The sequence below is a fragment of the Dreissena polymorpha genome, chromosome 12 (assembly GCF_020536995.1).
Source record: "Dreissena polymorpha isolate Duluth1 chromosome 12, UMN_Dpol_1.0, whole genome shotgun sequence".
Lineage (NCBI taxonomy): Eukaryota > Metazoa > Mollusca > Bivalvia > Myida > Dreissenidae > Dreissena > Dreissena polymorpha.
Genome location: NC_068366.1, coordinates 76,027,328 through 76,053,518, shown reverse-complemented (window position 1 = coordinate 76,053,518; position 26,191 = coordinate 76,027,328). Strand labels below are relative to the sequence as shown.

Genomic DNA, 26,191 nt, shown 5'->3' with positions numbered 1-26,191 from the left:
GAACAGTCCATTGTGATTGTGATAAATTTCTAAACACTAATAAGGGATGCTGACTTACCTGCCAGTTGGAAGGTCCCAAACCCGCAAGGAACAATCCATTGCCGCTGTTACAAGCCATCGAGCATCACTGCTAAACGTCTGCTCATAGAAACAATTGTAACAAGGCTATTGTCAAGCAATATGGTCCCCTATCGGCTCCACCATTGTCAGAAATTCCATTATTTTCATTATTTTTTGTTTATTTTTTTTTGGTTGCCATAGCAACCACAATTTTTGACGTAGGAACAAAATGACATGACGTGCATAATGTCCATATTGCCATGTATCCATGTTGCAAGTTTCATGAAAAAATATTAAAAACTTAAAGTTATTGCAGGATCCAGAAAACCACCATTTTCAGCAGTATTTCTAGTCTATTTGTTGCCATAGCAACCAGAATTTTTGACGTAGGAACAAAATGAAATGACATGCATAATATCTGTATTGCCATCTATCTATGTTTCAAGTTTCATGAAAAAATATTAAGAACTTTTAAAGTTTTCGCAGGATCCAGAAAAGTGTGACAGACTAACAGACAGACTCACGGACACACAGAGCGCAAACCATAATTTCCCTCCGGTGACACCGGTAGGGGACAAAAACATTTAATTACTGGACAAACCATAGCCAGTGTTAAATCAACTTCAATATTTAGTTCAACCAACATTTTGTATGTTCTATACAATAATTTGTTACTTCACAAAAGAGTTAGACCTCTTCCTAAAACAGTCACACACTGAAATGAATGTTTATGGCTTAAACAGGCTGAGACTAATGGAATGCTCATGGATTGAAGAAATTAACCCTTTGCATGCTGGGAAATTTGTCGTCTGCTAAAATGTCGTCTGCAGAATTTCTAAAATTAGCATTTTCTTCGATTTTTTTCAAAGAATACTATCAGAACAGCAAACAGTTAGGATCCTGATGAGACGCCACGTTCTGTGGCGTCTCATCTGGATCCAAACTGTTTGCAAAGGCCTTTAAAATCCGGTTCCCGCACTGAAAGGGTTAAAGAAATTGGAACACATACCATATCTGTAATTCTGTTTTCATGTCCGGTGAATTTTCGCACAACTTTTCGTGTTTCAAGGTCGATGATGTTCACAAAGAAATCATCTCTGGCAACAGCTAGCATGGAACTAAAATATCATATGCAAGTGGGTCTCTATCTCTGGGAAAACGGGGCTTAATGCATGTGTGTAAAGTGTTTCCCAGATAAGCCTGTGCATAAGCTAATCAGGGACAACACTTTCCCTTTTAATTCCATTTTATTGTATTTTTCTTTCAAAGAAAATCCCTAATAAGCATAAATCCAGTCTAGGCGGAAAATGTCTTCTGTGATAAGCATGAGCACACTGCATAGGCTTTTCTTGAACAGTACTTAATGTACATTCATTAAGCCCTATTTTTGCCAGAGCATGTCTTAAGCATTTAATTGCAATATATATATATATATACGATAAATATTGTTTCAACTGCTATCTATAAGTTCCTCATATTGTATGCTACACATGTTACATCATTATGTTAAAGTATTTCAATTGTGAAACTTTCAAGCAAAAATGAAATTTACAAACAAGAGCTTTGTCACAAATGAGACAATTATCCCTGCAGCAATTTGTCAGGTAAGGCCACAGCAATGTACTCAGGAATATTTTAATCACTAAAGATGAAAGTGTGGTAATGAAAAAGGATCGACAGAGTGAATCCATTATTACCCTCCAATATGCGAGAATAATTATAAGTATGCAAAGAAAATGTTCTAGTGCAACAGAAAATTATAATAAAGGGCGTTTAATGCATGTGCATAAAGTTTTGTCCCAGATTAGCCTGTGCAGCATACACAGGCTTATCAAGAAAAACAAATTCCACCAACACTTGATTTTTGTTAAGAAGAAACCCTCTTTTCAATGCAAAATATCATACAAGTGGAAAGTGTCATCCTTGATTAGCCTGTGTAGACTTCACAGGCTAATCTTGAAAGACACGTTACACACATGTATTCAAACCTGTTTTGCCAGGACGCTAAATTTTTCTGCAACAGAATATTATTAACCATTTCTTTGAAGGAAAAAGGACACAAACTGTGCCTCACCTTTCCCTGTGCAAGAGCACACTAGAAACAGCTGCATCCAGTCTCACTGCGATTAGAAGCGTCTTCTGTTTGAATCTCCAGAACTTCAGCTCCCCGTCCTGGCCCGCTGTCACAGTGACCTGGTTGAGACCGTCCACCACCACGCCCTGCACGCAGCACTCGTGTGCTGGGGATGGGACAACAGAATGGATGGTAAAAGCAGTTGCTATGACAGTAAGTTAACATATAATTATCTTAGCCTGATTGTGTCGAAAGTCATAGGCTTATGAAACAGGCTTGAGTCAATTTCCAGGGTTAAACAAGTACTTGGTGACTTTGAGCAAGATTTACAAAATGCTTCCACAGTAGGGATTGAGCCCGTTGTCCACTACACCTAAGCAGTTTTAAGATATTTTATGGAAACATTATAGTTATTGGAATTGCTGTGACTTCATAACAGTTGTTAAAGTTGCTATGACAACATAACAGTTGTTGGTGTTAAAATGACAAAATAACAGTTGTTACAGTTGCTATGACAACATTACAGTTGTTGGAGTTGCTATGACTTCTTAACAGTTGTTAAGTTGCTATGACAACATAACAGTTGTTGTTGTTTAAATGACATCATAACAGTTGTTAGAGCTGTTATGACAACATAAAGTTGTTGGAGTTGCTAAGACTTCACAACTGTTGTTGGAGTTTTTATGACAAAATAACAGCTGTTGGAGTAGCGATGAAAACAGTATTTCTGAATCCTACCCTTGTCCTTCCCATAGCAGCCTCTGTGGATGCCTGACTGCATATTGTACACGTCCACGTGGCCAGAGCTGTACCCGATGAGACCGAAGTTGCCACACGAGGTGATCTCAACACACTGCATATGGACATCACCGGAAAAAAATCATATTGAGACATTAAACACTATGAAACAAAACATGTATACATAGGGCGACAGATGCCTCCACTTTTGTCTCAAAACTCTGCATATGTCCCAAACAAGCTGTTTATGGCCAAATTTGGTTTTCCACCACAAAGTTGAATCTTGATCTTTTAGGTAAAGATATGGCTGAAACATATGAAATGTAGTCTCCTTATGTTGTTATTAGTGATAGTTATTTTTATTGCATGATGAATGACACAGTTACAGACACAAACTGTTTTTTTATGACAATAGTTGACCTTTGACCTCTAAGTATGACTTTAATCTCTGAGGTAGATTCAAGTCTTTTTTGCACACAACACAGCGTCTCAAGATGGATTGCATTTAAGCAAATATGTTTTAAAATCCATTAATATATGGCAAAGTAATGGCTGAGACAGGAATTTTCTAGCCGTTTTAAGGTTAATGTTGACCTTTGACCCCTAAGGGTGCCCATGACCTTTGAAATAGGAAGAAGGGTATAAAGTGAAACATGTTTTCTTGATGGCAAGCATTTGGACTATGAAATATATATGCCATATATATATATGGAGGCATACAAATTATTGCAACAGTATGTATAATAAGATTACGCCATAATAAGATGCAGGTAACAATCATAAGAAAAATGGTATCTGTCAATATGCAGTTTAATTTATGTTGTGTAAATGGATTTAATGCAGAAGAACTGGCAAAATGCAATTATGTTCTATTGCTAGTATATCATAACATGCAAGTAATGTACATGCTTGTATATGAATACATGTTACTGTTTTTGTTTATATAAATATATCAGATGACATATGATACCAGATGACAAATTGTAACACAAATTGCACCCGAAAAAAACCTTAAATATTCAGAGTATTAAACCACAGTACAGACCCGTCTATGAACTTAAACAATGCTACCAACCTGTGCAACAGTATGTCTATGTTGCTCAGCATACTTGATAAAGCGTTCATGCTGAAACTTGTGTTCGTCCATCGTGGAGCGCTGGAAGCTCCATGTGGTAACCAATAGCAACCCCCGGTGACACGCCAGAATGTTGGCCCAGTCACTCTGTCTGGTTGGTTCTGGCAACAAGAAGAGAAAATGCTGCATTCAAAAATTTGCACCAAACAAACTGAAAAATATTTTGTTAAGTTAAAATTGGCAAGTAAATTTGGTGTAAATTTAAAATCTTATTCTGAACGTTCCATTTTTTCATCAAAATTGTTCTTTGAATCTCTACAAAACATCAGGCTTTTACAAAAATGTCAAATGCAATTAAAATATATTTAATACTCTTGCCCTCGGATATTAAACATAAAGTGCCTTATTGGAAATAATATTAATAATTTCATAAAAAAGGATATGTGAAATTGTATTTATTTTTACATTTCATTACCATTTAGTACTTAAAAATTAATATAAACACTAGAACCTTCATAAGCAAGTCAGACAGATCCTAGTAAGACTATGGTACGTTTACAGCAGTGTGTAATGGTATTCTCCTTTAAGGCCATCCCCATCCAAAGACAAAGGTAGCAGGAGATAGCGAGAAATACAGATCATAACCACGCAAAGTCCTGTTTTTGTTATTTTTAATCTGGTGGGAAGCTAATAGCACATTGCACCTCAATTAACCCTTTCCTACTTAGAAGCAAAATGAAAATGGCCATGTGCAAACAGCATAAAATCAGAGTAATTCGCAGTCTGTTCAGGTTTTAAGCTGTTTGCTGCTGATCAGTATCTGAGGTTTGGAAATGAAGCCCTAAAACTTGAAACTAGTAAGGTCTTAAATTAAATGTAGCTTTCCAAGGGACTACAGATGTGTGAAAATATGTATCTAAGTGTTTAAAGGTTGAATGAAACATGCAAAAGACTCGTGAGTAGGTTCAGATTGAACCTTTGAACCCTAATTTCTTGTGCCACTTTGTTCCCACTAAAGCATGATTTTGTACATGTATTCACCAACCCATTCTTAGACTTTAAAATTAAATGGACTTAAAACAAAGAAAAAGATGTCAAGCGTTTAAATGTTTACAGGCTTCCACTGGTGATGATGCACTTAACAGAATGTTGTAGATAAAAATTGATGTAGACAAAGGCTGCTAATGCCATGTTTGACTCAATTGTTAAGCTATTCTTGAATATTCCAATTTAAAGATTATACTTCATTGTTAAGTCTAAGAATTGTTTAGTAAAAACGGGCCCTGGTAACAATCCTATAGTATACTACTATTCTTTGTTATACATACCTGAGGCAAAGTTCACAATGTAGGACATCACATACCTGAGGCAAAGTTCACAATGTAGGACATCACATACCTGAGGCAAAGTTCACAATGTAGGACATCACATACCTGAGGCAAAGTTCACAATGTAGGACATCACATACCTGAGGCAAAGTTCACAATGTAGGGCATTCTGTGCTGGTCGTATTTTAATGTCTTCTTCTTTGTTTGTTTTTTGTCAAACGAGCCTCTACCCAAACTCTTGTTGTGTCGTTCATGTATTGTTGAAAAAGACCGCAAAGTACTGTCCTGACCTACACAAATTATTACCAAGATGAGTTAAGGATTGGGAAAAACTTCCTTTATTGGGGACAAGTAAAAGTCAAATAGTAAAAGTCAAATCTGCAAGTTAACTTCTATATAGCAAACACCTTTGGTCAAAAACAACTTTGTTTGGGGTACAAATATCTTAAATGATTTTTTAAAGATCAAGCAAAACATGAGATGTGTTTATCAGAAACACAATGCCCCCTATTGCGCCGCTTTGAATTTATTTTTTGACCTTTGACATTGAAGGATGACCTTGACCTTTCACCACTTAAAATGTGCAGCTCCATGAGATACACATGCATGCCAAATATAGAGTTGCTATGTTCAATATTTCAAAAGTTATCGCAAAACTTATACCAAGGTTAAAGTTTTGGGACAGAATGACAGACAGGCCAAAAACAAATTACCCCCGATCATTCGATCCGGGGGCATAAAAAAGAACATTTGGCCATACAAATTTGATTTTGTTTTGCAGGAAGATATCTGATCACTATGAGTTGATTTTAGGCAGAACCAAAACTACAGACATATGAGTTGTATTGATTTAAATGTATTTGATGCACAGCATTATGACTCTTCTAATGACTTCTATAAATTAAATACCTGGGTACAGAATAATAACTCTTCACTTTAATTACTACAAAGTACTCAATTATGACTGAAAGATTACTCTTTTATCAACTTTACTGAGTAAAATTGAGCCACATCTGGGGAAATCCTGAGCTTAATAAAAGTCTAAACAGGCTAATCCATGAAGACAATCTTCACTTTATTGAATAAGGAAGACTTTTCAAAACAAAAATCAAGTTTAGGTGAAAAGTATTGTTCCTGATTAGCCTGTGTAGACTGCACATTTTAATTTGGAATTTACTTTATGCATATGCAGTAAGCCAAGTTTTCCCAAAAGGAGGCTAAATTTTGACAAAATAAAGAAAAGTATGTCCTCCCTTACCAGATGACAGTATGTTTTTCCCGTCTGTTCCATAGTGACGCAGACGACTGATGGGAGCACAGTGACCGGACCTCTCTCGCAGCAGACGACCTCCGCCGTCAGCAAGATCAAAGATCCACATCTGTAACGTTTTGTGGGTTATGAATCTTTTAAATTCAAATGTAAAAGCTTTATTGTGACAGAAAGATGGTTAAAATGGATATGGTGTCTGCCTAGCCACCGGGACGTCACGGGTTCAATCCCCACTGTGGAAGCGTTCTTTAGATCTCCCCCAAAGAAACCAAGTACTGGTTCTAGAAAACGGACTCGAAAGTGTCTCAAATAAGCTTGAGACTTTCGATGCAATCAAGCTAAATTAAATAGGTTTAAACTTAAGTAAAATAGATTTAAGATTGAATTATCAATCTGCTTCACGAAAAAATTGTATTCTTGTATTATATTTGGAACAAAAGCTTTGTCATGGTAAATACAGCAGCCCTCTCTCTATCAGGTTAATGTTGTTGAAGAAAGATCAAATCTCCATTTGTTTCATCAGCCTAGCTTAAGTACTTTTAATTAAAGACAAGATCCTGATTTAAGTTTTCAATTATTTCTGAAACCTTAGCAAGCACAGTTTTGGTCTGAAAAAAAAAGAAATAATTAGCATATTCCCTATACAGCCCTCTATACACAGTTCCATCAACCCAGCTTAAGTACTTTCAGAATTGTATCAAAATCCTGATTGCAGTTTATGTACAATGTACATTTTTCCCATATGGGCCTTTATCCACATTTCAAGTTGTATATACCTACCTAAAGCACTTTTTGGGTCACTGCATAATTCATATTCTGATCAACAGACAAACAAATGATAGATTACAGACCTACAGACGGATAAACCTACAGACCACTCCACTAAAACTGGTAACAGATTATAATCTTGATCCAGTAGTTACATTTCAGTTGCCGTTATATGACTGAAAAAACGTCAAAACACCCTTCATCAAACAAACAACAAACAAACAATGCCTACCTTCAAAGAATTATCTGCGGATGAAGTCACCATTAAGGGCTCGGACGGCAGACATTGCATGCCGCTAACTGCTGTACCGTGGGCATCACGCATCTGACTGCGTAGCTTCTTCTCCTCCAAGTCCCATAATGCAATGTGCCCGCAGGAACTTCCTGTCGCCATGATTGGATGACCATCTGCAATAGTGAACATCAATGAAGAGGCTAAGATAAAATTATTTCTTAAACTTCCTTGGTCCCATGACACCTCAACAGACAAACCCATCAGTAATAGAAACTATATTATGTCAGTTTTTAACTAAAAAAAACTTGGTAGCCTGGCAAAATAGTAAGATGACCAACTCAAGTACATGTCGCAATTATTTCATAGTTTTTTTACAAAACAAAATCAGACACTTTCATAAAATTGATGTCATTACTCCATGCAGTTAGGCCTTTTTTATGAACCTGAATCTTTATCCTTTTTTTACAAAAAAAGAGAAGATTTACTGTGAGAAAACTGAGAAAAAGTTTTTTTTAGCAAGTTCACAGGACAGACTACGAACTAAGACCTTAATCTACGGGCAACCACTCATTTTTATCCCTGGCAATTATAAGCCTATACAGATGTGCTACTATACAAACCTGTTCTGAAGGTAATGGCTGTCACAGGTCCCCAGTCCTGAGTAAACTTGGTAATGGTCTCATCAAATTTCAAGTTGTGAAGAATGATGGTTCCATTCTCCAATCCAATGGCTGCTACATCGATTGCTGGTGCCTGCATGGAATATTTTACACTGCACGCGAGTGTATCTGTGTTGATATGTGAACAGCAAAAGCCCCTTGCTTTAAAGCTGGGCTTAAAATGCACACTTGGACCAGTGTTCACCAACCCATTCTAAGACTTGGGAATAAAGGATACATTAGACACAAGACATCTAACTTCAGAGATTGAATAGATGCAAGCCATCCTTGGTGCTGAGGTCATAAGCACAATGTTCTGTATGGACCATGCTCTGTGAAAAAGGGGTTTAATGCTTAATGCATGTGCTTAAAGTCTGCACAGGCTAATCTGGGAGGACACTTTCAGCCTAAAATAGATTTTTGCTAAGAAGAGACTTTCTTTAAACGAAAAATACCATAAGAGTGGAAAGTGTCGTTCCTGATAAGTCTGTGTGGACTGCACAGGCTAATCTGGGATGGCACTTTACACACAAGCATTAAACACCCTTTTCACAGAGCAGGGCCCATATAAAGAAAGAACAAGAGCTGTCACCATAGGATGACTTATGCTTGATAAGTTATGAGCTTTTTTCGAAACCTAAACGCAGATTTCGAAACCTAAACGTGGACCCTGAGTTCAAGGTCAAGGTCACAGGGGTAAATATTTGTGTGCCTATGGAAAGGCCTTGTCCATATACACATGCATACCAAATATGAAGGTTATATCTCAAGGGACATAGAAGTTATGAGCATTTTTCAAAACCTTAACACAGATTTCGAAACCTAAACGCCGACCCTAACTTAAAGGTCAAGGTCACAGGGGTAAATTTTTTTGTGCGTATGGAAAGGCCTTGTCTATATACACATGCATACCAAGTATGAAGGTTATATCTCAAGGGACATAGAAGTTATGAGCATTTTTGAAACCTACATGCAGATTTCGAAACCTAAACGCGGACCCTAAGTTCAAGGTCAAGGTCACAGGGGTAAAATATTTTGTGCGTATGGAAAGGCCTTGTCCATATACACATGCATACCAAATATGAAGGTTATTTCTCAAGGGACATAGAAGTTATGAGCATTTTTCGAAACCTAAACGCAGATTTCGAAACCTAAACGCGGACCCTAAGTTCAAGGTCAAGGTCACTGGGGTAAAATTTTTGTATGCGTATGGAAAGGCCTTGTCAATATACACATGCATACCAAATATGAAGGTTATATCTCAAGGGACATAAAAGTTATGAGCATTTTTCGAAACCTAAACGCAAAGCGTGACGGAAAGACTGACAGACAGACAGACGGACGGACAGACCGATCACTATATGCCCCCTTTTCTTTGAAAGGGGGCATAAAAATCATTTTTTCAATTACAGTCAAAGGAATATTCTCTATTCTTAGTCTTAGGATTAAGAATTGGTAGGTGAATCTGGGCCATAATAGATTTAACAGGTTTGATAACTGCATTATAACTAACTAACAACAAGACCTGCGTTTGTGAAACACAATGCCTCCTACTGCACTTTGAAGTCACACAGCAGCTATATCCCAATTGAAAATATTATGACAAAGTTACGGTCCATTGATCTTTGACAAAGTTGTGGGCCTTGGACAGTATCTGATAGCGTTTAAAAAAAAACACTCCGAAAAACAGTTACATGTATTGAAGAGAAAATTTCTTAGTCCAAGACGCATAACTTCGCCAAAAATCAATGAACCAGAACAAAATTCATCTGTAAGTAATACAGGTAAACTTACATACCAAAAATCAGCTAAATATTTGAAAGTGTTTCCCAAAAAAATGATTATTGTAGAGAAAGTTCCAAGTCCAAGGCCAATGACTTCTCCAAAAATCAATGGACAAGAACTACACTCACACTACTGTAAGTCATGTAGGTAGACTCACACACCATCGTGTAAATATCTGAAAGCATTCAGGAGAAAAGTCCATATAATGGAACTAGGTTTTTCTTGCACTTTACCTTCACTAAAGTAAGTATTTGTGAATTCTTGCTGAATTTTCAGTTTTGGTCATACCATTTTTCCAGAAGCTGAGTTGCGTAATATCTGTCCAGAAACAGGACCTCATACCGGTCAGCAAAATTATAAGTTCGACCATGCAAGCCCCTTCTTGAAAAAAGAATATGCTATGAGTTAACTCATATGAAACTGAGACCACTAAAAATTTCACTGACTGTCAGGCTAAATCTGAAGATCTGCAAAGAATAGTCCTTGGTGACATAAATTTGTCACAAAGCTTCTTCCTGACCCAGCATGATGTGCTACAGGGTTGTGAATTATTACTGCTGTGACCCTGAGTCATTTGAGCCTCGGTCTGGGAAATCTTGGCTTAATGCATTTGCGTAAGGTGTCGTCCAAGTTAAGCCTGTGCAATGCAAGGGCTAATCAGGAACACTTTCAGACTGAATTTTCATTTTGAAGAAACTTTATTTACATACAAATTCCATAAAAGCAGAAAAAAGCAGAAATATAACATGACACTTTATGCATGTGCATTATAACAAATTGTCCAACAACACGGCTCATTTCATAAGGGATCAGCAAGAAGCTTCAAGTCAACTTTCCCCTAAACGAGGCTCATTTGCAGGTATTTTGTTGGTATAGACCTTTATTTTAGCTGAATTGCACTCTCAATTTGATTTCCTGGGTAGAACCAGTACTTAGGTGTCTAATGAGAAGGTCCTGAGAATGAGCCCCGAGTGGGGATCAAAGCCAGGACCTCCTCAGTGCAAGGCACACACGATAGCTATGGTTTAGGGAAAAGTTGACTTAATGCATGTGTGTTAACCCTTGTCCCAGATAACATTGTGCAGTCCACAAAGTCTTATCAGGGACGGCACTTTACGCACATGCACCAAGCCCCATTTTCCACGAACGAGGCTCAAATCATGATATCCAAGGGTGACCCAGCTAGTGGACCTCCTACCTGTTGGAGCACAGTGACAGGCTGACCCCAGCCATCAAATGTGTAGACCATCTTGTTCTGTTTCACGTTCCACAGCTGTAGAGAGCCCTGCTTGCTTGCAAACACCACCTTGTTCAGGTACGTGTTTGGATGCATGAGGGCTGATACCTGGAAAGTCTCATTGCTAAACTGTATATCCGAGTATTGACCTGTCAAGAATAAAAGTATGTTTTAATAAAGGTTAGGAGCAGTCAGTTTTACTTATTAAACACCTTTACTGATAAACATCTTTACTCGTAAGTCGGTGTTTTTTTCCCCCACCATTTCTGGAATGGGCCCGGGTCCCTTTGGATTGGGAAAATTTGTGGCATTTTGACTACAATTGGGATATCAGTATTGTTGTTGTTGTTTTGCTAAACAATGCTCCAAAATTGAGAACAAACGTGTTTTCAGTAGTATATTTTCTAAGGTTTAACTTATATAGCTGGGTGGGAGATGTCAGATTGAGATCTACAATGTATTTTTATTTGATAAACTTTCAATTGGGAATTTTTAGTCCCATTTGGGTAAAAAATATGTTGTTCAGCCAGGCAGGCGAAATACCTACCCATACAATCACATCTGACCATGTAAAAAACTGTAATCATACGATTTTCTTCCTTTCATTTGAATTATTATAACAAGTTATATTAAATTATTTTCTCAAATCAGTGGACTTTTCGCGCAAAAAAAATCCCAATAACCAAAATTGCATTTTCTTTAAAAATGGCCAAGAAAAGGTCTGGATTTTAATATCTGTTAAAAATAAAATCAGCCAGACAACATTATTGTAATATTCCAATTACTTACTGATACCATATTTATCCTTGGCTTCTATGTTACCTTCAGACAGGATATCCCAGATGATGTTGTTATCTATAGCTAGGTTACCTTCAGACTGGATACCCCAGATGATGTTGTTATCTATAGCTAGGTAACCTTCAGACTGGATATCCCAGATGATGTTGTTATCTATAGCTAAGTAACCTTCAGACTGGATATCCCAGATGATGTTGTTATCTATAGCTAGGTAACCTTCAGACTGGATATCCCTGATGCTGTTGTTATCTATAACTAGGTTACCTTCAGACTGGATATCCCAGATGATGTTGTTATCTATAGCTAGGTTACCTTCAGACTGGATATCCCAGATGATGATGTTATCTATAGCTAGGTTACCTTCAGACTGAATATCCAAGATGATGTTGTTATCTATAGGTAGGTTACCTTCTGACTGGATATCCCTGATGCTGTTGTTATCTATAGCTAGGTTTCCTTGAGACTGGATATCCCAGATGATGTTGTTATCTATAACTAGGTTACCTTCAGACTGGATATCCCTAATGCTGTTTTATCTATAGCTAGGTTACCTTCAGACTGGATATCCCAAATGATGTTGTTATCTATAGCTAGGTTACCTTCAGACTGGATATCCCAGATGATGTTATTATCTATAGCTAGGTTACCTTCAGACTGGATATCCCTGATGATGTTGTTATCTATTATAGCTAGGTTACCTAAAGACTGGATATCTAAGATGCTGTTGTTATCTATAGCTAGGTTACATTCAGACTGGATATCCCAGATGATGTTGTTATCTATAGCTAGGCTACCTTCAGACTGGATATCCCAGATGATGACAGTGCTGCCTGTGTCCACAGAAATCAGGTGCTGACCAAATGGCAGGAGAATATGCACATCCTCTTTGTGACCATTATAAGTGTGTACAACCTGCAATTAACCCTTAACCACTTATATACGTATTTTCACGCATGTGTAGTCCCTGAGAAAGTTATATTTAATTTAAAACCTTTCTAACTAGATTCAAGTTTTTAAGGCTTCATTTCCAAACCTTAGATACTGAGGAGCATCAAACAGCAAAAAACCTGACCAGACTGCGTGACTCGCAGGCTGTTCTGATTTCATGCTGTTTGCACATAGCCATTTTCACTTTGCTTCTAAGTGTACAATCTGCAATAAAAGGATGATGATCAGCATCAAATAGTCTCAGGAAATACATTTGAGATGCCTTTGAATTACTACAAGGAACGAATATGCGTTTACCATGAATGATTAAAATTTGATAAATAAAATGTACTTCACCACATATTACACAAATGTATTGGAAATGAACTGCACTTTAATTGCACTTATATTGGCAAAAGCATATTAGCAAAAAATTAGAAGGAGGGAACTACATGTAATTGTGTAATTTCATTAGATATTGATCTGTTGGTTACTAAACTCAGACGTCTCAGTTCAATAGTACAAGTTTGTAAAACAACGGCAGTTATCTTTTCACAGCAACACCAGTCTTTTTGGTAGGCAAAATTGAATGTGCAAGTTGCATCAGGGGTATGCGTACTGTTTTATATTGCATAATCAAACACCAAACATCAAATTGTTTGACTGCAATAAAGCAATTCCTTTCAGTTAAACAATTGAACTAAAGCAATTTAGATCTGATCACCCTACACAATGTGACAAATACAGTGTCCCATCTTTCCATGTAATAAAAGTATTTGTCATGCCAATAAACAAGCTGTCATCTCTGATATGAATTTAGGAAAAACTTTCTTATCTCCAACAAACCTGCTTGCCCCTGGTAAAGGCTTGCACAACATTTCTGCAAGCTGTAAATGTCAGATTGCGATCAACGGCAATAACGCTGATATCCTCTGGATGACTGTCACCTGTTCGAATAGAAGCAAACTGTCAGTACTTGTAAATCATATTTGTCTTCAATTATCAATTTGTATATATTATAGGTGTAGAATGTTATATTTAATATAATACAGGGCTCGAAATTAACGTTTTTTTCTACTTGCAAAACATTGCGAGCTGCTTTAATACCAACTCGCAAAATCAAAAACAGTCTCGCAAATTTTGCAGGAAACATACAAAAGTTTGGACATTAATTATGTACTATTAAAACAAAATAAAAAGTACTTAACATACACATTTTATTTCTGCAATCATACAAATATATCAGTTCCTTGGACCATAAGGGTATTGTTTTCAAATATAAGTGTGTCGTGTTCACTCAGAAAACAAAATTGAGTGTCACTCAGTTCGGGATATTTGTAATGGGTTTTCAAATATTGAAAAAAATCAGCTATGATATCGTGTGTTGAGTGCGACGTCACCAAAATACAAATCAACGGTTAACTTTACTTTATCTTTCGTATTTTTATTTCCGTCTGCAGGCAAATAGAAACTAGTTATGTTTGGCTTCGATGCCATGTCTGTTCAAGTTCAATGAACAAATGTGAATAGTCAACTGTTTCACGTTCTTTGTTCCAATACTATCCGCGTATCTGTACTATAAGTATACCAGTCTACATACAAGGTGCGCGCTTCCGCATACAGGTATTCAGACGTTCTATAAATTGACCTACGGTTTAGTGTTCATGACGTCGAGTGCATTTATATAACTAGTTTTTTTCCCACTATTTCATTACTCGCAAAAAAATACTAGTGGCTTAAAACTTAACTCGCAATCAGTATTTTTCACTCGCATTTTGCGAGTGTGCGAGTGTTAATTTCGAGCCCTGTAATACACCATATATATCATATTAAATAGTCAATATGTGGATTTTTCATTTTAAATATACTTACTGACACTAACAATCCCAAACTTGGAACACTAAAAAAGAAAAAGAAAACATTATTATGTAGTAAAAAAATTCAAGCGTGGGATCAAATGTGCATTCTTAATAAAGCAAACCTAACCACATTTCATACAAATGTCTAAAAGTATATCTAATTAAAGTTTAAACTTCAAATTTAATACCACCAAAGTTTACGGACACAGAATTATTATCAAGGGCATACAAATTAAAAATAATTTCTCCATTTCTGAAAATGTTTTGCTTTACTTGACAATTAATGAATTATGTCCCCAGATGCAGGACGTATTATATTTATTAACATTATTCATTATGCCATCACATCACAGCACCACACATAAATGGCAATATCTTTTTAGTCAGGTTTGTGTATCAAATGTTAAAATAAGAAGTGTTTTGTTAGATACTTTTGTTTTGCTTTTTCACATACATACATACATACATACATACATACATACATACATACATACATACATACTGGTATATACATGCATACAAATGAACACATGTTATTTACAGTGAGATTGACACAATTAAAGAAGCTGTTGAGTTTGGGGGAAAAAAACAAAGGGTTGGATCACAAGCTTTTACATTAATTTAGCTGACCACCCATACCATATGTGTTGGACTGTTTTTTAGGTATCAAACAATTGTGCAGAGTTTTGTAATACGTTTTCAGGTCCAAATTGGGCCAATCCGTAAAAACTGTCATGACATTTGACCAAAAAGTGGGTTTGTCTCACCGGGACACCTTAAACATTCAATCATTCCACCTTTATTTTAGTCAGTAGTCAGTATATTACTTACCAAAAACTTAAGGTAGCGCACCTCTAATGGGCACATATCCAAATATAATCTAATTAATTATTTTCTTAATCAGCATCATTTCACGGAATTACATGCAAATTTGTAGGTAGGCTTTCCATGCTTTTTAAAAAAATATACCGATTTTTTCAAAATCACCCCCACGCTCGGCTTTTGTCCAGTTTATTTTCACCCCTGGGGTATATAAAAGTTCCATAATTCATTCAAATTTCCAAATATGGACATGCAGTTGGTATGTTCAGATGCTGTAAAGGTGTTTAAAGTTTAAACAAGATGAAATAAGTATTCTTTTACAGACATTTATTTTTTACAAATTTTTATCTATGGAAGAGCGCCATGAAATGTAAGTGATTTCAGCCAAGTAAAAATTGGGTCGGTTAAAAACAAAGTGTCATAAAATTCAAAATAGTATCATTTAAGTCATATTTTAAACTTAGTTTTTATAGAAACACTATATACAGCAAAAATACCAAGAAATAGACAGATTTACCGTTTACTTTTTGAAATAAAAATAAAAATGCAACATGCATGGTTCGTATTTTCAACAGTAAATCACCCAATTTCGCCATAACGTTGTTTTAATTTTAATAATTGAAGAATGTGCATAAAAATTGCAACATAGTTAACAATAAATATAGCTTATATGCCATATTAAATCAAAGTACGTTAGAAAATAAATAAAACGCGTCGCAAAAAAGTATACGTCGTCGGCAGGATTCGAACCTGCGCGGGAATATCCCAAAAGATTTCTAGTCTATCGCCTTAACCACTAGGCTACGGCACCTAATAGTAGGCTCTTCAACCTTCGAAGAAATCGCGGGAAATCATTAGAGGTGCGCTACCTTAATATTGCTGGCCAATATCTATGATAAATGTGTTTAAGAATTTCATGAACAAACATGCATACTATGCCCATGCATGTCACTCCTTAAAGTGAATTGCAAATGAATATGTATAAACGTGATGTGCGCGCATCAAGCACTGTTTATTTGACCAATCGTCAACTTACTCTAAATTGAGAGTGATGCAATAAGTACAAACTATTTTCTGAAAATCAGTTAAAAATTTAAATAAATTTATGTGAAACACCAATGTGAATCGATCAACATTCAAATTGTTTGATATGAAAAATTGGTGTGTGCTTTTTTAACCTCAGGTGGAATAATACACAAAATCTGTGGACTTGATTGAGCTGCAGTTGGCTTTTCTTTCAGTACCACACATATGATCTATTGATAGCAATTAGTGACTCCTATCATAAAACACCAGTGTGAATGCCTGATCAAATTAATAATTTGCATATAAATCGCTGATAATGTGTCAAAAACAATGCAGAACTTGAATAGTGATTTTTATTGATATCTTAGAACATACATCATTTTTATTGAATGTCAGGAAAAATTATCTCATATCCACATGCCATGACAAACACGCCAAAAACGGACAAACCCCAAAAACATTGTGTTTTATTTTATATAAAAATAATTAGTTACCAATGTGTATATTTAAACAAATTCACCTTTTGCGTTTTTTAAGAAAACAAGGGACAAAATTGTCACAAAACCAGGTTTTCATTGTGAAAAAAAAAATCTGATAAAGGGAGAAAACTCAAACTAAACTTTTGAAATGAACAAACAAAATTAACCCCCTTTGTAAGTTGGTTTTAAAAAAAAATCTATTTTTAGTCGTGGCGACCTTGACATTGGAGATATTGACGTGATTCTTTCGTGATATTGACGTGATTCTTTCGTGCGACACACCGTCCCATGATGGTGAACAAATGTGCCAAATGATTTCAAAAACTCACAATGAATGACATAGTTATGGCCAGGACAAGCTCATTTATAGCCATTTTTGACCTTTGAACTCAAAGTGTGACCTTGACCTTGGAGATATCGACGTAATTATTTCGTGCGACACACCGTCCAATGATGGTGAACAAATGTGCCAAATGATTTTAAAATCTGACAATGAACGACATAGTTATGGCCCGGACAAGCTTGTTCCGCCAGCCCGCCCGCATTCGCCATTCTAATAACCAGTTTTTTCCTTTGGAAAACCTGGTTAAAAATCAAGCTGGTTTTGTGTTTATTGCAAGACAAAAGCTACCCTACGCTAAATTATTTTTCCCAAACATCATTTTATCATTTTGGATAACTTTACATTGTAAGTGTGGAATGACTTCCCAACACAGGTTACAACATAATTTTCTTTATGCTTCTGATGATATCTGACAGCCAGCGGGACACCGTTGCTGACAAATCCCAGAGCTCTGTAGCCCGAGAATATTTTACTTCCAGACGACATTCTTATATGTTAGAATAACCGTTCACAGCCATGTGTATTATATACGACTAAATAATGATCACGAAAACACGTGTTGCCATCATTCCGGAAGTGCGTTTTGTTTGACACTGACTAAAAAAGTAAAGCGTCTACTGATACGATAATTGTTGCAATCATTTATGAAATTTAACATAGTTTAAGTCACCAATCGCAATCATCTGTCCGCTAAATATGTGGTCTCAAACTTAGCCAGTGGTTTTATTGGAATAGTTAGTTATATTTATAATGCGATGACGAACGCGTTATATGCCAACATTAAAAAGAAAAACAATATTCCGGGTATGATCAAATTCGGATGAAAAACAAATTCATTCCTCAGTGAAATATATCCAGAAAATCGAGATGGAAGCTCTTAAAACTTCTTTAAAATGTTGCCTTAAAGACTGCAGCGACTCCAGTGCTCTTGACCAACATGTGGCTGTAAAAACAGTGTTGAGTATTGAAAATGGCAAGTCGTCATTAAAGTCTAAATTTATGGTCAGATGGAAGACAAATGGAGAAGCTGAATTTCATAAAGCTTGCTGGGATCAGATATATTTACTGGCAAGGTATGACTGTATTAAGTAACTCCTTGTCTCTGAAAAAAATAGTAAAAAGTATTAAAAAAAACTGTAAAACTGTAAAACGAAACTGACATTTTCTGAGTATTGTTAATATAAAAATTTGTTTTAATATAACATATTTGTGTAGAATTCACATTTGTTAAGAATTGTTTATATTGTTTAACATACCATAACTGTATTCTGCGCTTATTTTTCTGCTGCTTTTATTCCAACTCATTATCCCCACGCTTGGAATTGAAGCCAGGGGATTATGTGGTTATCTCCGCCATCTGTCCGTCCGTCCTGGCCACTATCTCCTCTTACACTATTAGCACTAGAACCTTGAAAGTTAAACACATTGTAGCTATGAGCATATGTGCGATAGTGCACTATTTGGTATTTTGATCTGACCCCTGGGTCAAAAGCTGCTAATGCACAGTTTGCGCACATTATTTTTTTCAAAATTGGGTATAATTTTAAGTGAATTTTTGTATTCTTAGTGTATATAATATATTCTGCTCCTATCAATTATTGCACGCTTTCATACAAATATTTTTATTATTTGTTTAGTATTCTTTTAATCATTTTTTCCCTAGAGCACGTACAAAGCAGGGAATAATTAGTTTGACCAAGGAAGAGAAGGCTATGATTAAAATTGCAGCAGAGTCTGCAGAAATGTTCGACAGCTTCCAACATATAAAACATGCCGCAGGCACAGCTGCTAGTTGGATCCGTGATTCAAATCAACTAGTGGTTTTCACAGGTTTTATTGATTATTATTTTAAATCCATTTAAACAGTCTCTTAATTTTATATTGATGCATTCTTTCACAAATTTTCTTAATAATTTTAACAACCCATTAGATTGACTCTAACTTACCTCTTTGTATGCCCCGGGATCGATAGATGGGGGGTATACTGTTTTTGTCCTGTCTGTCTGTCTTTCCTTCTGTCCCAAAACTTTAACCGTAGTTAAAGTTAGATAACTTTTGCAATATTGAACATAGCTACTTGATATTTCCATGCATGTGAATCTCATGGAGCTGCGCATTTTGAGTAATGAAAAGTGAAGGTCAAGGTCATCCTTCAAGGTCAAAGGTCAAATATCATTGTATTTTTCTTTCCTAAAACTTTAACCTTTGTTAAAGTTTTATCATAACTTTTTTAATATTGAACACAGCAACTTCATATCTGGCATGCATGTGTATCTCGTGGAGCTGCACATTTTGAGTGGTGAAAGGTCAAGGTCATCCTTCAAGGTCAAAGGTCAAAAATTAAAAAAAAATAAATCATTTCTCCATTCAATCTCTAACTTACTTCTCGTGTATCTGCACATTTTGAGTGGTGAAAGGTCAAGGTCATCCTGCAAAGTCAAAAGTAAAAAAAATACAATCCAAGGGAAGTAATAAGCTTTAAAAGGGAGATAATTTCTAAACCTGCCAAATGATATATTGAAATTTTATTTCAAAGCGGCGCAATAGGGGGCATTGTGTTTCTGACAAACACATCTCTTGTTCTTGAATTGTTTTGGTTGTTCCTAGTTGGTTTTCATCTCTAGCAAAATGTTTGATATTTCTTAATCTGTTTATATATCCATTAAGTTGTTAAGCAATGATGTCAGTTTATTTAGTTTGATAACAATTATTATATTCCATACTAATGATGGATTGAAATTTGGTTATACAGGTATTTGAGAAATTGAGGATTTACATTAATACAACAAACATATTTAAATACAGATATTTTATAGGTCAATAATTGCAATAAACTGCTTATAACCTTATTAGGTGCAGGAATTTCAACGTCAGCTGGTATAGGGGATTATCGAGGCAAGGCAGGTAAATGGACAGAGGAAGATCAGATACATGCTATGGCAGCTGAATCTAAAGAGCCAGTTTCTAAGAAAGCAAAACTTGATGCTGATGCTGAAAATGATTCCACTTGTGATCTGGAAGGTATTTTCCTTCATATTGACTTCGTAAATCAAGAAGATTTTTGCAAAGATACTTTTTGTAATTCAACGTACATTTGTGTAAAAGTTTAGCATGTTAACACTGATAACACTCCTAGCATGTTAACACTGATAACACTCCTAGCATGTTAACACTTATAACACTCCTAGCATGTTAACACTCCTAGCATGTTAACACTGATAACACTCCTAGCATGTTAACACTGATAACACTCCTAGCATGTTAACACTGATAACACTCCTAGCATGTTAACACTGGTAACACTCCTAGCATGTTAACACTGATAACACTCCTCAGGCAACGTGATGATACATGGTCAGAATGTTTATTTTAACAATATCTAGGCCAAGTTATAATCTGGATCACATGTGTGCAAAAACAGGTCACCAGGATCAAATCTAAGAAAAACATGTTATCACACTAAAGGCAACACTAAAGACTCAACCTTTATGAAACATGTTCAGAATGTTTATCTTGACAATATCAAGGCCATGTTTGTGTCTCGTGGGGTAGAAAACTGGGCCACTTGGGTGAATATTTTACAATTGGTGTACCTTGAACCCATCATGGCACTTTTGTTTATGAAATTAATTGGTACTAATAAAGAAATATGAAATTAATTTAATAGTGATGTGTAAATTACTTGAACATGACTTTCGATAAGTGAAGTTTTTGCTTGAGCAAACATGTGAATCATGTTTCTTTTTGATATTCACAAAATTTGTTCACGATATACCTTGTAAGTAAATACAGAATGTAATTTCAGAAGGTGTTCCATATGAGAAGCTGCGTCCAACGTACACTCACGAGGCATTGAAGAAACTTCACAAAGATGGATATTTGAAGTATGTGATCAGTCAGAATGGAGATGGTTTGCATCGGCTGTCTGGGATCTCTGCAAAAGACATTTCAGAGCTGCATGGCAATGTCTTCATTGAAACTTGCGAGAAGTGTAAGAAGATATTTGAGAGACCGTATTACGTCCTAGACGATGAATCCAGCCAGTACTATGAAGAGATCGAAGACTTTGGCAAATCCCATGTTAAGAAAAAGAAGTATGCTAAAAAATGTACACTGTGTGGTCTTAGTCACAGGACTGGCCGAAGATGTGATGATAAGGTGAGTGTATCTTAAAACATTAGGCTTCAAATGCAATCAAGCTTAAAGGTTAATACAAAGTTTAAGTACCAATAACCATTTGCTTATTTTGTTCTATCGATTTGATTGTTTATTTGTTGTGCATTTTCAGCCTATATACATTTACAAGATGCATGATAAAAAGCATAACATTTCCCAAAAAGTCAGATATTGATTTGATTTGAAACTCCTTTCATAATCTCATTGAACAATGTTTATCGTCAAGCTAAGATCAATTCTTTTATTGCTTTGTTCAAAATGCATAACAGTACACAAAAAGTATGATTATTTTAAAAATGCCTTTCATAATGTCTTTGAAAAAACTTTTCTTAATTCAAGTGCTGCTTTGTTTTTTTAGAAATGTGATGGATATTTGCAAGACACCATAATCAACTTTAGGGACCACTTGGATGAGTCTACGCTTGTGAAGGCCGAGGAAATGTGTAGGCAGTGTGATGTGATGCTCTGTCTGGGAACCACGTTACAAGTGACACCAGCCTGTGATCTTGTGAAAAACTTGACGTCACGAGATCGGCTTATCATCTGTAACAGGTATAGTTTAAAACTGGCCTTTTTCTAGCCATTTTTGGAAAATGCAATCCACTGTTTTGGGAAAAAGTAATATATTATAACTCTTATTCTAACACGGCACGTGCCAAATTTCATATAAACAAAGGAGAAAATTGTCTATGGGTTATTCTGCAATAATACATGGGAGGAGCTTAATGTTTCGAAATTAGTTCCGAATAAATAAAGAAAATATTGCAGTTAAATGCACGTGCTAAAACCCGCTCTAAAAGAAATGTAATAAATGTACTAAGTAGCATGTATATATATATGTAATGAAACAACAAATTGTATATCGGGTGATAAGTGGCATATAAAGAATGTTATTTGTTAGGAAACGAAATTAAGAAAACATTAATAGCATGTCAGCTTTTCAGTAGCATCAATAAACGTGATGTCATTTAGTTTCTAAGATTTTTGTTCACAATGAAAGTGACGTCATTTGCAAAATATTTATCAATGAAAAGACGTCATATTTTTGTACAATTCAATGACTTCACTAAATAGTGAACTTTGTACTAAGAAGGGTGGAGTATTAAAAAATATAGTTAACGTCCAAAAGCTTGAACCAAATCAATCAGAATTGTGTTAGAATCGAAATAATATGTTTCTATGATGGTTTGTTGTCAAATAACCCACAGTAAGGAGTATAGATGCGTGTTATAAAATCACTCGTGCTTCGCACTCGTGATTTAATTCCTACGCATCTATATACTCCTTAATGTGGGTTATTCAACAACAAACCATGATAGAAAAATATTATTTCTTAAATAATCATTCAAATTAGAAGAAAAAAATAAATAAAGTATAGTTATGTACTATGGTAAATGTAATTGAAATAAGATTGAGATATGCTATTCAATAAACACTTGCTCAAAAAGAACAAATGTAATGCCATTTTTTTCACATTGGGAATTTTTTAACCATTTTGCTTTGGGAATAGGTTCTTTTTTACGGACTAGAAGATACAGCCAAAAAAGGCCTGTAAAGCGGTTGTGAAGTTATAAACTGAATATCATTCACATATGATTAAAATTATAGACAATTTTTAAGCAAGTCAGAAAGTCCAAAATTCTACAATTATTTGTATCAAACAACACTGTATGATTAAGTAGAGTTTGTAGGATATCTCTTTTTTCTGCAACTTTCAATTTCTGTTTAAAGGTGCATTACAAAGGATTACAATTAGGGTATTAATTATGGTAGCAGACCCCATTGCTACATTCTCACCTTCTATAATATCTTCCTCTTAAGTATGCTCGTCACCATGGCAGAGGCTTATCGTCAGTGGGTCATTCTGTCACTCTGGTGTTCTGTCACTGGACAAAATCTAGTAGCATATCACATCATAATGGGCTGGAAGTTTCAAATATGAATACAAATTGTTCAAATATGTCTCATTGCATAAAATCTATAGGGGACAAAACCAAGAAGTTGTAGTGCAAATGTCAATGAGGTGTTATAATTGCACAGACCTTGCAGCTCATTCTTCCAGTTGGTTAAAAAATCTTATGTTAACAGGGTGAAACTCTGGCTGCATCTTGGTCATTGTCGGCTCAGGTAATGCTTAAAAGTACCCCGGGTACTTTCAAGTATACTACAATGTACCCTGGGTACAGAAAATATACTTTGAAAAGTATAAGTACCCTGGAGTATTGATGGGTGCCTGTTTAATTGTAGTATATGAAAGTGTACCCGAGGTTGTTTTAAGTTGTACTTGAGCCAACAACGAAAAATAAAGTCTGAATAACATATCTTTATCCAACTAAAATCTGTGCTTTAGACAGGAGACACCCCTGGATAGGCAGTTTCAAGGTCCCAGGGCCAATGGATGCAGGGTGTTTGGCAACTGTGATGTCTTCATTAGGGAGATGATGGGAAACCTCTACCAGGCAGCAGACTTGGCCCAATGGGAGTCCGAGAGGGAAACAAGACTAGCCGAATACGACATAAGTAGAGCATAGAAAAATCTATCAAGCAGTTCAAGAATGAATACTGAAACAGCCCTCTATTAAAATTGCATGTGGGGTATTTTAGACAATAACATTTCCAGTCTTAACTGACCTATATAGGCATTATTTAGCGAATTTTTTTATTGGTATTTTATCATGTTTTTAATATTTTATTTATTGGAAATATATCTGTGATATAATACATATCAAACATGTATTGTTATTGGTTTTTTTGTTGTTGTTTTTTTCTGTGTAGTTTTGCCATCATGTTATATCTGTTTTGTTTGAAACAAGGTGTTAGATTCTGGTATTTGTTTTATTACAATTATGCATTTTTTTATTCACCTTTGTTATAATGTTTAAAGCATTATATTTTGAAAAATGCACATTTTTATTATGCTGTTATTGTATGTTTTGCTTAAGAACATGTATGTCTAAACTGAAATCCCAGTTTGAAAGTGACGTAAATGTTTAAAGATTTACGGGTTAATGTGCTCATTTACATTAGGAAATGTATTTATTGTATTGTCCTGTTAAATAATGGCTTCAATTCAAAATATATCTGATATTCAATGGCCTTTGTTTTTTCCTATTTTTAATTTGTTTAAAATACTGAATATGGTGCATGTTTCCAGATGTTACAAATATTTTGTCTGACACATATGATGGGAATGCATTTCATGTCGTTACTTTCTACATATCATTTATATGTTTGATTTAAACATCAGATAATATTTAATGGCCTTCTTTTGAAAGTGACTGTGTATGCTAAAATCTTTTTATAATGATCTCAAAGGGGAATCACCATGGATGTCAGTCAGACAGTCAGTCAGTCCATTTGTCCATCCATCCGTCTGTCTGGGCACATGCTATGTTTATCATCTAATTAAACAATTACAAAAGTTATGCCCTGTTTTCAACATACATGTACTTGTTTTAGATACATGTGCATTCTAAAACATCATGCCCTTTGTTTATTTTTTTATTGAAATTTTGTCTGGAGTATGTCTGATAAACTATATGAGGTGTCAACTTGAAGCCTTAAGAGTAGTTGGTATATTTCATTGGGGGTAAGTTTAGTGGGCAAGAACTAAAATCTCTTGCTTCGATGTTTTAAGAATTATTCCCTTTGTTAATTGTTCTATTGCAATTTTGTACGAAGCATGAAGGCTTTAAGAGTTATCAACTTAAAACTTTCAATATTTTTAGAGATTTTGCCCTTTATTAGTTTTTATATTTCAATTTATTCCGCCGAATTTCTTTTGTCTTATCTTTACTTTAGCATAACAATATGAAACTATATTGGGTGAATGCTCACATTTTGGGGAAACCAGTTCTTAAAAGTAAACTGTAACTCCTTCGATAAAAGAGGCATGTGGGATATAGACAATGACAATTTTAGTTTATAACGACAAATGTTTGAACTATGTTATCAATTGCAAATACATCTGTGATAGAATACTTATCAAGTATGTTTTGTAGTTGTTTCTTTTTTGTTTGGCTATTCTTTTCTGTACAGTTTTTTTTCAGCTTGTTATATTTTCTTTGTTTGAAAACAGATGATTTGGTATTTTGTGTACTAATATCAAGAATTTGTTATTTACTTTTTTTTTAATGATATTGTATGTATACTATTTTGTATTATGCAGCAAAACATTCAACATGTGCAACAAATAAATTTACTAAACCTTGGATTTCTGTTTTTGTTTTATAAAACTATGATAGCAGCTGTTTACCTGTTCAGTTGCAGAGCTTATACACTAAAAGACATACACAGAGGTAATTAATTTGGACGGACTGGCCCTATGTGGGCTAAATTCCTAATTAAACTTGTAACTGAAATTATACTTCAATGAACATTATTTTCATTAACAAAGAGGTAATAAATTATTAACATTTAATTATATTGACCTGATCAACATTATTTAGAGGTAAAACAACCTGTTCAAGGCTAAACAGCTAGAAACTCATTTTTATTTACTCAATAAATGTACAAACTAGGATTCTGTTAGC

At 35.2% G+C, this 26,191-nt stretch overlaps 2 protein-coding genes across 6 annotated transcripts in view; one reads left to right on the top strand and one right to left on the bottom strand.

Annotated features, from left to right (window-relative positions):
- Positions 1–18,081, bottom strand: part of LOC127853130 (WD repeat-containing protein 36-like) — a 43,941-nt gene extending 25,860 nt beyond the window's left edge. Inside the window, exons 1-14 of the mRNA XM_052387355.1 lie at positions 17,826–18,081; positions 14,827–14,854; positions 13,801–13,901; positions 12,822–12,939; positions 11,191–11,378; positions 8,169–8,301; positions 7,546–7,721; positions 6,534–6,654; positions 5,416–5,565; positions 3,948–4,108; positions 2,873–2,987; positions 2,135–2,300; positions 1,070–1,178; positions 59–138 (exon numbers count right to left, since the gene is read on the bottom strand). Coding sequence (XP_052243315.1) covers positions 59–138; positions 1,070–1,178; positions 2,135–2,300; positions 2,873–2,987; positions 3,948–4,108; positions 5,416–5,565; positions 6,534–6,654; positions 7,546–7,721; positions 8,169–8,301; positions 11,191–11,378; positions 12,822–12,939; positions 13,801–13,901; positions 14,827–14,854; positions 17,826–17,969 — 1,790 coding nt within the window. The 5' untranslated portion in view covers positions 17,970–18,081. The remainder of the gene's footprint in view (positions 1–58; positions 139–1,069; positions 1,179–2,134; positions 2,301–2,872; positions 2,988–3,947; positions 4,109–5,415; positions 5,566–6,533; positions 6,655–7,545; positions 7,722–8,168; positions 8,302–11,190; positions 11,379–12,821; positions 12,940–13,800; positions 13,902–14,826; positions 14,855–17,825) is intronic.
- Positions 18,070–25,870, top strand: LOC127853131 (uncharacterized). 5 transcript variants are annotated; one of them, XM_052387357.1, is made up of 6 exons: positions 18,071–18,556; positions 19,147–19,313; positions 20,337–20,504; positions 21,292–21,641; positions 22,018–22,211; positions 24,010–25,870. In XM_052387357.1, the coding sequence occupies exons 1-6, from the start codon at positions 18,351–18,353 to the stop codon at positions 24,188–24,190; spliced, it is 1,266 nt and encodes a 421-aa protein (XP_052243317.1). In that variant the 5' UTR covers positions 18,071–18,350; the 3' UTR covers positions 24,191–25,870. The 5 variants fall into 5 exon arrangements, with proteins under 5 accessions (XP_052243320.1, XP_052243317.1, XP_052243316.1 ...); XM_052387356.1 differs by having other exon boundaries at positions 21,289–21,641; XM_052387360.1 differs by lacking the exon at positions 24,010–25,870 and having other exon boundaries at positions 18,070–18,556; positions 21,289–21,641; positions 22,059–22,190.
- The last annotated feature ends 321 nt before the right edge of the window (positions 25,871–26,191 follow it).

Bases quoted from the DNA above. Each gene is read 5' to 3' on its own strand.
- LOC127853131 (XM_052387356.1), top strand. From the start codon at position 18,351: ATGGAAGCTCTTAAAACTTCTTTAAAATGTTGCCTTAAAGACTGCAGC. The intron at 19,314-20,336 runs GTTTTATTGATT...TAACCTTATTAG, and splicing joins TCAACTAGTGGTTTTCACAG to GTGCAGGAATTTCAACGTCA. The intron at 20,505-21,288 runs GTATTTTCCTTC...ATGTAATTTCAG, and splicing joins TTCCACTTGTGATCTGGAAG to AAGGTGTTCCATATGAGAAG.